Genomic DNA, 15045 nt, shown 5'->3' on the forward strand with positions numbered 1-15045 from the left:
CCCACTGCTTGCGAGGCGTGTGTTGCGTTCATCTTATTAACAATCGCTCCAGCGGTTCCTCAGCTCCACAACACTCGCTCCTGCTCTGCTTCACTACAGTAACGCTAATAATCACATCAACATGATTTCTGCCCGAGTCCTATCCTGAATCTTTCCCACCGGCTGTGAGGTGAAGACCACATGTCCCAAGATTCTGCGCTCTAACTTGGCGTCATCAACGCCTTTGTTTTGAACAGGCGACCTCTAGTGGACTGAAATGTTACATAGTGCACCTTAAACTACAACCTAAACTCATAATTTACTGCTTATTAATAGTTATGATGTAGTATTTGTAGTGTTTAAGTTTAGGTATTGGGTAGGATTAAGGGATGTAGAATATGGTCATGCAGAATAAGGCATTAATACGGGCTTTATAAGTACTAATAAACAGACAATATCCAGTAATATGCATGATAATAAGCAACTAGTTAATAGTGAGAATTGAACCCTATAATAAATTGTATCTGAAATAGAAATATTTTGTAACATTATAAATGTCTTTACTGTCACTTTAATGCATGCTTGCTGAATAAAACTATTAACTCTTTCACTGCCAGCGTTTTTAAATAAAAGTTGCCAGTCACCGTCGGTGTGTATTTTGTAAACACAAATTTATTCAAATTTTTATTCATGCATTCTTTTTTTTAATCAAAGGTGCAGTGTGTAGTATTTATGAGAATCTATTGACAGAAATAAAATAATATATATAACTATGTTTTCAGTGGTGTATAAAGACCTTACATAATGAGCCGTTATGTTTTTATTACCTTAGAATGAGCCGTTTCTATCTACACACAGCGCGGGTCCCTTACAGTGAAGTCACCATTTTGCGCCGCCATGTTTCTACGGTAGCCCTAAATGGACAAACTTCTCTACAGAGCACTAGTCACTCTCTGCTGTCTCAGACAACGACATCTTTGTCCTGTGTCGGCCACCGTAGCTGCTCTATGTGCTTCCTAAGGGAGGGGTGAGCAGTTGCAATTAACAACATCACCACTAGATGCCGCTAAAACGTACACATTGCACCTTGAATTAAGTTTCATAAAAAAGCAACATTTTGAATAAAAAGCTGAGAAAATCAAGTTTTTACGGAGCCCCGCACATGACATGCAAGAAAAAAAAAGTAAAGCGTGCACACGAGTTACTATTTCGTTCCCTCTATTTATAAATCGTGCGCACGTTTTACTAAGTTGTTCCCTCAAATTGCTAAATCGTGCACACGATTTACTAATTCCTTCCCTCAATTTATAAATCATGCGCATGATTTAGCAAATCGAGGGAACGTATTTATGCGCACGATTTGGCCTACTAGTTTTTTACTGTGTGTCATGTGAGGCTCCGTAAGTTTTTGAGAAAGACTACAACATAAGCAATGCTTTTATCACTTGTTTCTGCTTCTTCTTCTTCGCCTGTGTTTTGATCAGGAGATTCAGTACTCGTTCAGTAGCTCTGTAATAGCGCCCCTACCGTATCACAGTGAGAACATGGAAAAGCTTGGCAGGGAAAGAGTTAATAATAAAAACTATTACTGACCCCAGACTTTTGAACGGTATTATAGTTCACCCTAAAAAATGAAATTTCTGTCATCATTTACTCACCCTCATGTCGTTCCAAACCGGCGTGACTTTCTGTCTTCTGCAGAACACAAAAGGAGAGTTTAGTTTGTTTGTAAAGAATATTTAAGATCCAAGTTTATTAAGAGGCCGGTGAAATAAATCAGTGTGGTTGTGCGTGTTCTGCAAAGCACATTTAAAATCAATCATGGTTGGCCAAAGTGCTGTACACAAAGACGAGAGAAGGAAAATAAGAGCGAGAAATACATAAAAGTTACAAAAGATTAAAAGCACAGGAGAAAAATTGGTGTGATATGATCTTGATATGGTGAGACGAGAGATGGAGGAGAGAGGACTTTCACCTGGATATTCTCACATTCTAACATTTGTATTTTTAGTGCACTGTTCCTTTAAATATCCAAACTCAGCATGAACAGCACAGTCAATCTGTTCATTATGTTCACTGTGATTCAGCTTCTGATGATCCAGGAACCACCACGTCTAGTGCAGTTAAAGTCAGGCTGAATGAATGCTTTAGTTCTCTTTTCACATTTAAAATGCATGCAGTGTCCATGAGGAAGATGAAATATTTGTTCTGAAATTGTCAATTCACACATTTTTCATTATGCCTGAACTGTCAAATGCAGGTTTCTAGAAAAACAAGATAAAACAATGAAAAATAAATAGATGATAAAAAGTGCTGGGTGTTGAAAAAACATGTTTATACACTCTAAAAAATGCTGTGTTAAAAATGGACTAACCCAGCGATTGGGTTGTTTTAAGCAAACATTTAACCCAACCACTGGGTTAAAACAACCCAGAGTGTTTAGGAGTACACTCTAAAAAAATGCTGGGTTAAAAACAACCCAAGTTGGGTTGACAATGGACTAACCCAGCAATTGGGTTGTTTTAACCCAGTGAATGGGTCGTTTTGACCCAGCGGTTGGGTTAAATGTTTGCTTAAACCAACTCAATTGCTGGGTTAGTCCATTTTCAGCCCAAATTCAAGTTAGTTCATACTATCAGTTAGCAAGGCCTTTTACACTCTAAAAAATGCTGGGTTAAAAATAACCCAAGTTGGGTTGAAAATGGACTAACCCAGCAATTGGGTTGTTTTAACCCAGCGGTTGGGTTAAATGTTTGCTTATAACAACCCAATTGCTGGGTTAGTCCATTTTCAACCCAACTTTTTAGAGTGTATTATCATTTTAACGTTCATCTTCAGCTCGTGGTTTACGTGACTCCACTATAAAAAATACTGGGTTAAAAACAACCCAAGTTGGGTTGAAAATGGACTAACTCAGCAATTGGGTTGTTTTAACCCAGCGACTGGGTTGTTTTAGGCAAACATTTAACCCATCCGCTGGGTTAAAACGACCCATTCACTGGGTTAAAACAACCCAATTGCTGGGTTAGTCCATTTTCAACCCAACTTTTGTTGTTTTTAACCCAGCATTTTTTTGAGTGTTCTTGCAGCGAGAATAACACTTATTGGACTAAAGCAATTTAAGTTTGTTTGATTATCCATACATCTTTTTTTTTTAATTAAAGTTATGTTAATATGTGAGTATCAAATATGATTTCCAGGCTTTTGAGGAAGGTTTATTAGTTAATCTCTCAATCATCATTGTATTATGGAAGCTTGTATCCACCACGGAATAAAAGATAGGCTAATAGCGACTTTTTGTAGCATAGATCCACTGAAGGCAAGCTTTAGATGAAACCCAAGTGCAGTTCATTCAACAGATCCAAAACATAAAACAAAGACTTACACAAACAATACCAGACAAAGACACATGGCAAACATGAGGGTTTATACACAAGGGGTGCGTCTCAATCAGCTCCCTAGTTCAGTAGTCAGGGCACTGATCAGGGATCAGCCCATTGACTTGTGTACTGATCAGTGCCCTGACTAATGAACTAGGGAGCTGATTGAGACGCACCCAAGGACTAATGACTAGACCAGACACACCTGTGAACAATGATTAACCAACGAACCAATGAAAACATGACATGTGAGGGCATGGGAATCACATGACAACCAGGAAACCTGACAGTGAACATGATAAACATGAAACAAAACCCAAAACACACTAGCTATGTTTCCATCCAAAGTTGCGAATATATTTAATGCGCAAAAATGCAATATCGCATAAAACATTTGCGAATAAAGCACCGTTTCCATCCAGTGAGTCGAAGAGAACATAATCGTCACTTCCTGATAAACTAACGCTAAAAAATCACAAAGAAACATAGGAGAATCCATCATATATAATCATTTTCGTATACAATAAATGATTTGCGTCTCAATAAGCTTGTCTTGCTTTCAGAGGCAGATGTGCTGTTTGGGAACGCAGTCGTGTAAGACAGTTCTAGGACGCAAATATACCGAGGATCTTTGACAACAGACTTCTGAAAGACCGAAACAGCATTTCAGATGCTGTGCAAACAAGATTTTTCCGCTGGTCAGTACAGTTATGCTGCTACATCGCGGAAGTCACATGATTTTCTTTATGCGCATCAAGGAATTTATTCGGTAAATGCGTTTCCATCGTAGTTTATGTGCATGTTTTCGTATCGGATAGAACACAATTTATGCGCATCTTGGCGTTTCCATTCAGCATTTTTTGATGCAATATCCCAAAATGCCTATAAAAATAGGTGGATGGAAACATAGCTACTGACACACTTTTTAAACTCGCAATTGCGAGAAATAAAGTGAGAATTGTGAGATATAAGCTTTATTTTACATTTCGTGCACTTATGTGTACTTACCTAAGAAAGTACTGGGTAATATGAGGTAACTCCATGGGTTATGGTTTGGTTTAGGAGTAGGTTTAGGGTTAGTACCTTGTTATTACCCAGTTATTGCAGTTACATAGTATACATACATACATGGGGAACAGGACTGTAAAATTAAGTGCCAGCAAACTTGCCTTTAGCGAGTTGGTCGGAGTTGTGAGATAAAAAGTCGCACTTACCTTTTTTATTTTTTTATTCTATGGCGAAAACAAGCTTCCATATTGCATTGCATTGCATTGTAAGTTTTAAAACTACAAAGCTTTGATCATAAAACTAAGCATTTAAATATTATCAGACATATTATTGGATATGTAGAGTGACAGCTATTTAAATGCATTTTATGTAAGTAGTCACAATAATGTTATAAAGATCTCATTGATTTACATTATAATCAGAATTTCATCTCAGTATTTTGCACCAAATTGCATATTTTGGGCCTTTGAATAAAATTGAGGTGAGTATGAGGATACAGGGTTAATATTCCTTCATTCTCTCTGGATGTTCAGGTAATGGCATGTTTACTGAGAGTCTCGTGTCTCACAGCTCGTGTGTGTGTGTGTGTGTGTCAGGGCGAGCTGCTGAGCCCGTGTCGCTGCAGCGGGTCTGTTCGCAGCACTCATCAGCCGTGTCTCATCAAGTGGATCAGTGAAAGAGGCTCGTGGACCTGTGAACTCTGTTACTACAAGTATCAGGTGATCGCCATCAGCACCAAGAACCCACTGCAGGTACAACCTCACACAACCACTACAGCACTAAAGCACCAAATTAGGCCTGCATTTAATTAGGCATCGGGATATTAATAATTATTTTACTTTTGAGGAAGGTCCCCCTTCAATAATGTTCAAAAGTTTGGGGTTGGTTTTTGTAAGAAGTCTCTTCTGCTCACCAAAGCTTAATTTATTTGATCATAAATCCAGTAAAAATTTTGAAATATTTTAGCAATTTCAAATAACTGTTTTCAATGTGAATATATAGTAAAGTGTAATTTATTTCTGTGATCAAAGTTGAATTTATCATCATTACTCCAGTCTTCAGTGTCACATGATCCTTCAGAAATCATTCTATTGTGCTGCTTCACATTTTTGATGTTTCACGATTCTTTGATGAATCGAAACTTCAAAAGCATTTATCTGCAATAGAAAACTTTTGTTACATTAAAAATGTATTTGCTGTCACTTTTGATCAATTGCATGTGTCCTTGCTGAAATAAATAAATAAATGCATACATACATAAATCAAATCCCCAAACATTTAAACAGTACTACACTAAACATAATACTACACAAAAACAATACTGTATTTGGTCGTACAATAAAAAAAAAAAAACTAAAGTGCATTAATTAACAACATTACAAACAACACTCAAAAAAAAAAAAGGTACAAAAGCTGTCACTGGGGCGGTACCTTTTCAAAAGGTACACTTTTGTTCCTTTTATGTACTATGTACACTTTAGGTACTAATATGTACATTTAAGGTACTAATATGTACAAGTTAGGTACTAATATGTACATTTAAGGTACTAATATGTACAAGTTATGTACAAATATGTACACTTTAGGTACTAATATGTACAAGTTATGTACAAATATGTACACTTTAGGTACTAATATGTACAAGTTATGTACAAATATGTACACTTTAGGTACTAATATGTACAAGTTATGTACAAATATGTACACTTTAGGTACTAATATGTACACTTAAAGGGTTAGTTCACCCAAAAATGAAAATTCTGTCATTAATTACTTACCCTCATGTCGTTCGACACCCGTCAGACCTCCATTCATCTTCAGAACAGAAATGAAGATATTTTAGTTGAAATCTGATGGCTCTGAAAGGCCTCCATTGGGCACAATGCACTTTACACTCTCAAGACCCTTAAAAGGTGACGATTTCAAAACACGGCATCATGCATGAAGCTTCAAAGCGTTATGAATCCAAACTGCTGATTCGACTCACTGATTCATAACGCTTCGAAGCTTCATGAGGCCGTGTTTTGAAATCGTCATCACTATATAAGTCGTTATTTAGGGTTTTTTTGCGCACAAAAACTATTCTCGTCACTCCATAAAGTTATTTTAGAACCACTGTAGTGAGATGGACTTTGTAACGACGTCTTTAGTGCCTTTTAAGGGTCTTGAGAGTGTAAAGTGCCATTGTGCCAATGGAGGCCTTTCAGAGCCATCAGATTACAACTAAAATATCTTCATTTGTGTTCTGAAGATGAACCGAGGTCTTACGGGTGTCGAACGACATGGTAAGTGGTAAGTAATTAATGACAGAATTTTCATTTTTGGGTGAACTAACCCTTTAAGGTACTAATATGTACAGTTTAGGATATGTACATTTAAAGTACTAATATGTACAGTTTAGGTACTAATATGTACACTTTAGGTGCTAATATGTTCCTTTAAGGTACCAATATGTACAAGTTATGTACTAATATGTACAGTTTAGGTACTAATATGTACCTTTAAAGTATTAATGTGTACAGTTTAGGTACCAATATGTACATTAAAGGTACTAATATGTACACATTATGTATTAATATGTACACTTTAGGTATTAATATGTACATTTAAGGTACTAATATGTACAAGTTATGTACAAATATGTACACTTTAGGTACTAATATGTACACGTTATGTACTAATATGTACATTTAAGGTACTAATATGTACTTTTAAGGTACTAATATGTACAAGTTAGGTACTAATATGTACACTTTAGGTACTAATATGTACATTTAAGATATTAATATGTACAGTTGATGTACTAATATGTACACTTTAGGTGCTAATATGTTCCTTTAAGGTACCAATATGTACAAGTTATGTACTAATATGTACAGTTTATATAGTAAAATGTACACTTTAGGTACTAAATACTAATATGTACAGATTAGGTACTAATGTGTACAGTTTAGGTACTAATATGTACACTTTAGGTACTAATATGTACCTTTAAGGTACTAATATCTACAGTTTAGGTACTAATTTGTACATTGAAGGTACTAATATGTACACGTTATGTACTAATAATATGTACCTTAAAAAAAGGTACGCCCCAGTGACAGCTTTTTTTTCTTTCTGAGAGTGAACAAAACTCCAAATATGTATCTGTAACTATGCATCATCAATTGGTTTTAGTAAATCAAGAATCATTCTGTGTCATTAGACCAGTTCATTTGTTTGCGAATCAGAGAATGTTTGAATCATTTAGTTCTGAATAAGTACTGGATCTCTCAATCCTAAATGATAGGGTAGCACTGAAACACCCTGCTCTCTCTGTCTTTGTCTGTTAATGAAGTGGCAAGCGATTTCCCTCACCGTCATAGAGAAGGTCCAGATAGCGGCGGCCATCTTGGGTTCGCTCTTTCTCATCGCCAGCATCTCGTGGCTGGTGTGGTCGTCTCTCAGCCCTTCAGCCAAATGGCAACGCCAAGACCTGCTCTTTCAGATCTGCTACGGGATGTACGGCTTCATGGACGTCGTCTGTATCGGTACGTACAATTCCGCTTGGGGTCAAAGGTCAAGTTAGGGTCATCTTAGTTTGGTTTATGATATATTCAGTCAGAATGAGTCATTTCTTTTTTCACTACGGAGAAATGTTTGCATTCTGAAAGTTAAAGTTTTCTTAGTACAATGAATATATTTATACGAAAAGATGAAGGAGAATTTTAATACAAGCTCTTTAAAGAAATCCACAGACGGTGTGTGTGTTTGAAAGCAGAAAAACCTTGATTATACTGGGTCTCTAATGTACCCAACATACCTCATATCATCTTCTGTGACTCACAATACACCAGTGGCCCTGAATCTAATGCATCGGGATTCAAATCTAAAGGAAAAACCCACATGTAGCAACATTTAAATATCATATCATATGCATGAGTATATAATATTAACTGCTTCCATTTCAATGCTTACCTGACCTGAGTCTCAGTCCCAGTGAGTGCAGCAAATCCACATCCCACTGATTTTTTAGAGTACTAAATACATACGGTCACATATGAGCCTAAACAGAAAGAGAAGTAAAAAAGCTAAAGAAATCACCTGATGAATGATTCAGTTTGTCTGTGCAAACGGCATATAAAACATTCACAGAATATGAGATTTGAAGCAAAAGTTAACTTAGAAATACGAATGTATTAACTCAAAATCATTGTTATTCAAGTATTTTTTTATTATATTTTTTTCTTACCCAATTTACCATTGACTGCTGCTGCTTCTGATTGCTTTTAGAGGGAAGAACTGCCTATAACTGCTGGTCTAGGATCAGTTTTCTCTGTAATAATAGCATATTGGTGAAACAGATTTGGGTTGTATCTGAAATCACCCCCTTTATCTTTAAATAGGGCACTATTTGAGGGGACAGACATTTGTAGTGGTGTCCGAAACCATAGTGGACGTTATCAAGAGCACTCATTCAATCCCATAATGCACTGCAATAACGAATGTACAACTGATGTACAATCAATGAATCAGGGTTTAGGGGGCGATTTCGAACACAGTCTTAGTGTTTGCGCTCTTGAGAGCATCAACGGTTTCTATTTACAACATGTTTTATAGCATTGAGCGATGTAGCCAATCACAGACACATCTGTTGATTTCTTGAACGCAGCGGCCAATCAGACGTGTTCAAATTAGAATCCACTGGAGTTTTTGTCCAGTGCGTTTACGCTGGGATATGTAGTATGTTGCTAGATAGCCTTAGATATCACGCCCACGGACGCTAACTGGAAACACATTTTCAAAGTCGCAATCTGATTGGTTGAATTCTACAGGATTTTCAGGGGACGTGTGTGTGTCATGTTCTTTAACTGTCCGCCTGGAAACAAAGATGCTGTGAAGCCAAACCCCCTTGTGGAAAAAGAACACCACCACGTTTACAACCGTGACAATTAGCGCTTATCCGGATAAACTAAATGCTGGATTTAATGCATGTGAAGTATGTAAAGTTTGCAGCATAGACTCTTTAAAATACATCCAAGGGTTTTACACACCAGTCTGTTATTGTAGGAACATCGACGTTACATTTTCACGCCCACAAACATGATGCAGAACAGTGATTGGTTGCTTTACATGTCAGTCAGGTGGCCACTGGGCGGTCCTTAGCCAATGAAAGCTGCTATGTAAAATAAGTCTCTGGGGCCAGTTGCATAAACTTAGCCATTGTCTTAAGAACTAATTTGACACACTAGTAATTAGTCAAGAGGTAATCAGTCTTACTTTTCTGATTCAAATTAGACCAATCTTACTTTTTATGTAATTGACTTTAAATTGAAAAAAAAAAAAAGACTAACTTCTAAGACTAGTCTAAGCAGTTTATGCAAACGGCCCCGGGGTGTCTAAGTGAAGTTTTAGCTCAAAATACCCCACAGATAATTTTTTATAGCATGTTAAAATTGTCCTTTTTTTTGAGGGTGAGCAAAAACGCGCCGTTTTTGTGTGTCCCTTTAAATGCAAATGAGCTGCTGCTCATGGGGCGGAGCTTCAAGAGCTCGTGTTAGCAGCTCTGATAACCTCATGCAGACACGCAATTAAACTTTTCAGCATTTTATGTTCAAACCGGAGTCGGACAATGATGAGAGACTCAAGAAGAAGTGACAACGTAGAATGAGACAGGATGTTCCTGAATGGATAGTTGATGAATTTAGTTATCTTCAAGTCATTGATTAGCATATTCTGTCATGATAATCTCACCCCCTTTGTTGTGTGTTCCTGGGGGCGGGGTTTATGTAAATTTCAGGGTTTGTGATGAAGAAGTTCATTGTAGTCTCTACCAGCCGTTTGTTGTAGTCCGTAAAAAGCAATTTCTTGAAAAGAAAATATCTCCCTTTGCTTTGAACTTTGATCGTCGTAACTTTGTCAAAAAGCAACATTACACACTAAAGTTGAACCCTCTGGTGCTCTTCATTTAGGGGTTGCATTGGTTATCTTCCCGGTCATAAGTGATCGTAGTATTTAAATATTTGTAAGATTGGCGAATCTATAGAACAATGCAAGGAAAAGTAACTTTACCGCACTCCGAGGGCCCCCTAGTGGTCCGTTGTGTTGTGGCTTGATTTCGTTGTGTCTTGATTTTGTTGTGTTTTGGATTTTTCGTTGTGTTGTGGCTTGATTTATTTGTGTTGTGGCTTTTTTGTTGTGTTGTGGCTTGATTTATTTGTGTTGTGGCTTTTTCTTGTGTTGTGGCTTGATTTTGTTGTGTTGTGGCTTTATTTCGTTGTGTTGTGGCTTGATTTCGTTGTGTTGTGGCTTTATTTCGTTGTGTTGTGGCTTGATTTCGTTGTGTTGTGGCTTTATTTCGTTGTGTTGTGGCTTGATTTTGTTGTGTTGTGGCTTTATTTCGTTGTGTTGTGGCTTGATTTTATTGTGTTTTGGATTTTTCGTTGTGTTGTGGCTTGATTTATTTGTGTTGTGGCTTTTTTGTTGTGTTGTGGCTTGATTTATTTGTGTTGTGGCTATTTTGTTGTGTTGTGTCTTGATTTCGTTGTGTTGTGGCTTGATTTCGTTGTGTTGTGTCTTGATTTCGTTGTGTTGTGTCTTGATTTTTTTGTGTTGTGTCTTGATTTCGTTGTGTTTTGGATTTTTCGTTGTGTTGGGGCTTGATTTATTTGTGTTGTGGCTTTTTTGTTGTGTTGTGGCTTAATTTATTTGTGTTGTGGCTTTTTGCGTTGTGGCTTGATTTTGTTGCGTTGTGTCTTGATTTCGTTGTGTCTTGATTTCGTTGTGTTGTGTCTTGATTTCGTTGTGTCTTGATTTCGTTGTGTTGTCTTGATTTCGTTGTGATGTGTCTTGATTTCGTTGTGTTGTGTCTTGATTTCGTTGTGTTGTGTCTTGATTTTCTGTGTGTTGTGGCTTGATTTCGTTGTGTTGTGTCTTGATTTCGTTGTGTTGTGTCTTGATTTCGTTGTGTTGTAGCTTGATTTCGTTGTGTTTTGGATTTTTCGTTGTGTTGTGGCTTGATTTCGTTGTGTTGTGGCTTGATTTCGTTGCGTTGTGGCTTGATTTTGTTGCGGCTTGATTTTGTTGCGTTGTGGCTTGATTTTGTTGCGTTGTGGCTTGATTTTGTTGTGTTGTGGCTTGATTTCGTTGTGTTGTGTCTTGATTTTGTTGTGTTGTGGCTTGATTTCGTTGTTTTGGATTTTTCGTTGTGTTGTGGCTTGATTTCGTTGTGTTGTGGCTTGATTTCGTTGCGTTGTGGCTTGATTTTGTTGCGTTGTGGCTTGATTTCGTTGCGGCTTGATTTTGTTGCGTTGTGGCTTGATTTTGTTGTGTTGTGGCTTGATTTCGTTGTGTTGTGTCTTGATTTCGTTGTGTTGTGGCTTGATTTCGTTGTGTTTTGGATTTTTCGTTGTGTTGTGGCTTGATTTCGTTGTGTTGTGTCTTGATTTCGTTGTGTTGTGGCTTGATTTCGTTGTGTTGTGTCTTGATTTCGTTGTGTTGTGTCTTGATTTTTTTGTGTTGTGTCTTGATTTCGTTGTGTTTTGGATTTTTCGTTGTGTTGGGGCTTGATTTATTTGTGTTGTGGCTTTTTGTTGTGTTGTGGCTTAATTTATTTGTGTTGTGGCTTTTTGCGTTGTGGCTTGATTTCGTTGCGTTGTGTCTTGATTTCGTTGTGTCTTGATTTCATTGTGTTGTGTCTTGATTTCGTTGTGTCTTGATTTCGTTGTGATGTGTCTTGATTTCGTTGTGTTGTGTCTTGATTTCGTTGTGTTGTGTCTTGATTTTCTGTGTGTTGTGGCTTGATTTCGTTGTGTTGTGTCTTGATTTCGTTGTGTTGTGGCTTGATTTCGTTGTGTTGTGGCTTGATTTCGTTGTGTTTTGGATTTTTCGTTGTGTTGTGGCTTGATTTCGTTGTGTTGTGGCTTGATTTCGTTGCATTGTGGCTTGATTTCGTTGCATTGTGGCTTGATTTTGTTGTGTTGTGGCTTGATTTCGTTATGTTGTGTCTTGATTTCGTTGTGTTTTGGATTTTTTGTTGTGTTGTGGCTTGATTTCGTTGTGTTGTGGCTTGATTTCGTTGCGTTGTGGCTTGATTTTGTTGCGTTGTGGCTTGATTTCGTTGCGGCTTGATTTTGTTGCGTTGTGGCTTGATTTTGTTGTGTTGTGGCTTGATTTCGTTGTGTTGTGTCTTGATTTCGTTGTGTTGTGGCTTGATTTCGTTGTGTTTTGGATTTTTCGTTGTGTTGTGGCTTGATTTCGTTGTGTTGTGGCTTGATTTCGTTGTGTTTTGGATTTTTCGTTGTGTTGTGGCTTGATTTCGTTGTGTTGTGGCTTGATTTTGGATTTTGTTGCGTTGTGGCTTGATTTTGTTGCGTTGTGGCTTGATTTTGTTGTGTTGTGTCTTGATTTCGTTGTGTTGTGGCTTGATTTCGTTGTGTTTTGGATTTTTCGTTGTGTTGTGGCTTGATTTTGTTGTGTTGTGGCTTGATTTCGTTGCGTTGTGGCTTGATTTTGTTGCGTTGTGGCTTGATTTTGTTGTGTTGTGGCTTGATTTCGTTGTGTTGTGGCTTGATTTCGTTGTGTTGTGTCTTGATTTCATTGTGTTGTGTCTTGATTTCGTTGTGTTGTGGCTTAATTTCATTGTGCTGTGAACTTATGTATGTATATCGTTGTGTTGTGCACTACTGGGCCACCATAGAAACCTAAATGAACCACCCCTTTAAACGTTGTTGTTCAGTCATGAATCATTGCAGAAACATAACCCGAAACCAATCTCTCCACAGCTCTAATCGTCCACGAGGGCCCGTCCGTCTTCCGCATATTCCACCGCTGGCAGGCCGTCAATCAGCAGTGGAAAGTTTTAAACTACGACAAAAAGAGAGACAGCGAGGAGCTGAAGAAAAGCGAGGAACTGACGCGTTCGCTGCTCCACCAGAGAGAGCCGGTGAGAGTGGACGTCTCTCCGTCACCGTCTTCCCTCATGGCCGCCGCTGGAACGCCAGCGCTCGATGTGGAGGATGGCGGGACAAATACCACAGCGGCCACACAGGACCACACGGGCACTGATGCCCACGCTGGCGGCCCGGCTCTGCCTGACCAACACTGTCCGTATAACCTTCTGTATTTACTGAGCCATCTCCGGCCACACGAGCCGCGGAGCCCGCAGAGTCACATCAGCACCAACACCACCAAACCCAGAGAAGTGGTGATGAGAGTTACCACCGTCTGAGGACACGCGCGTCCCCTGGAGGCCTTACGATGGGACACTTGAAACGCATTACAGCACAGACAGACGAGAAGCACAGCGTTGAAACTGTTGGGTTGGATTATTCATGACTTCAATATGTGTTTTAAATCGCAGATCCAGGAGAATTTAAAGGGATAGTTCACCCAAAAATTAAAATGACCCCATGATTTACTCACCCTCAAGCCATCCTAGGTGTATATGACTTTCTTCTTTCAGACGAACACAATCGGAGTTATATTAAAAAATATTTCGGCTCTTCCAAGCTTTATAATGGCAGTGAATGGTACTTTAGAAAAAAAAGTGCATCCCTCCATCATAAAAGTAATCCGCACGGCTCCAGCCAGGGCGTTTCTAGCCATTTTGACGCCCTAGGCGAAATCCTTATTGAAATCCAAATCTTAAAACGCAACATGGTATTACTGGTATTAATTTTAATCCTTATTAACAAATACATACACACATACCATTTTGGAACTGTAATCCTTATTAACAAATATATACAAATACAATTTGGAAACTACGTATAAAAGCTGTTCCAGTCACATGAAAGTAACAAGAATCAATATTGATTCAGAGCGGTCTTTGTTTCTCATTGGCGCTTGAACTTCCCCTTTAAATAACGCAACGCTATGCCCTGTATGACACTATTAGAACTGAATGAATCGATTCAGCATTCAACACCATCCGTAAAGATGCATTAAATTCAACAAAGCGGATTAATAAAGGATGTAATAAATATTGTGAATTAGCACATTTTATTATACTATTTTTAAATTGGCCGTTAAAGTTTTATATGGGACAATTACACACTGATCCTTTAACAATGCATTAGCGCAAAAACACATTTTGGAGGCGCAAGTAAGAGAAGAAAGCTTCATAATATAATGATATCATGAAATGCTAAAGTGAGTGTGGTTAGCCTATTTCTTGCCTCTACAATACACACCGAGCAATATTACACTATCTGCCCATTTCACAGCGTGATTTCTCGACTGCCACAAATACGGCCCTAATGAAATACAGATTTGTGCAGATTTTATTGTACCTGTTTTTTTAATTGGCCTTTGAATTTAGCTTTATTGTGTGGTTAAAAAAAAAAGCATTACCTTGCCAAAGCTTTGACCGAGCTTTTTGATCTAATGGTGTTGAGCGCTCCAAATGCAAACTTTACATGCAACATTCAGACAGTAATTGACAGTACTCTGATCCAATACAGGAATCATCTGATTGACAGTACTCTATCCCATTAGTGTTAGGGGAACCAGGCAATCATATTTCAGGGTGGCCGCGACACCCTTTACACACACCCCTGATATGCGTTCATTGGCGCCCCTTCAGCTGATGGCGCCCTATGCCTAAAAACGTAGTTCGCCTATGCCTAAAAACGGCCCTGGCTCCAGGTGTTTAGAGTTAGAAATAACCATATTTACAACTTTACAAACTCTCATCACT

At 38.1% G+C, this 15045-nt stretch overlaps 1 protein-coding gene across 1 annotated transcript in view; it reads left to right on the forward strand.

Annotated features, from left to right (window-relative positions):
• LOC307129128 (E3 ubiquitin-protein ligase MARCHF4-like) overlaps positions 1-13575 on the forward strand; it is a gene marked incomplete at both ends in the record, with an annotated part of 64569 nt that extends 50994 nt beyond the window's left edge. Inside the window, 3 exons of the mRNA XM_079821324.1 lie at positions 4964-5119; positions 7705-7897; positions 13130-13575. Coding sequence (XP_079677450.1) covers positions 4964-5119; positions 7705-7897; positions 13130-13575 — 795 coding nt within the window. The remainder of the gene's footprint in view (positions 1-4963; positions 5120-7704; positions 7898-13129) is intronic.
• Between the last annotated feature and the right edge of the window lie 1470 nt (positions 13576-15045).

The sequence above is a fragment of the Gobio gobio genome, assembly GCF_949357685.1.
Source record: "Gobio gobio genome assembly, chromosome: 7".
NCBI classification, from domain to species: Eukaryota; Metazoa; Chordata; class Actinopteri; order Cypriniformes; family Gobionidae; genus Gobio; species Gobio gobio.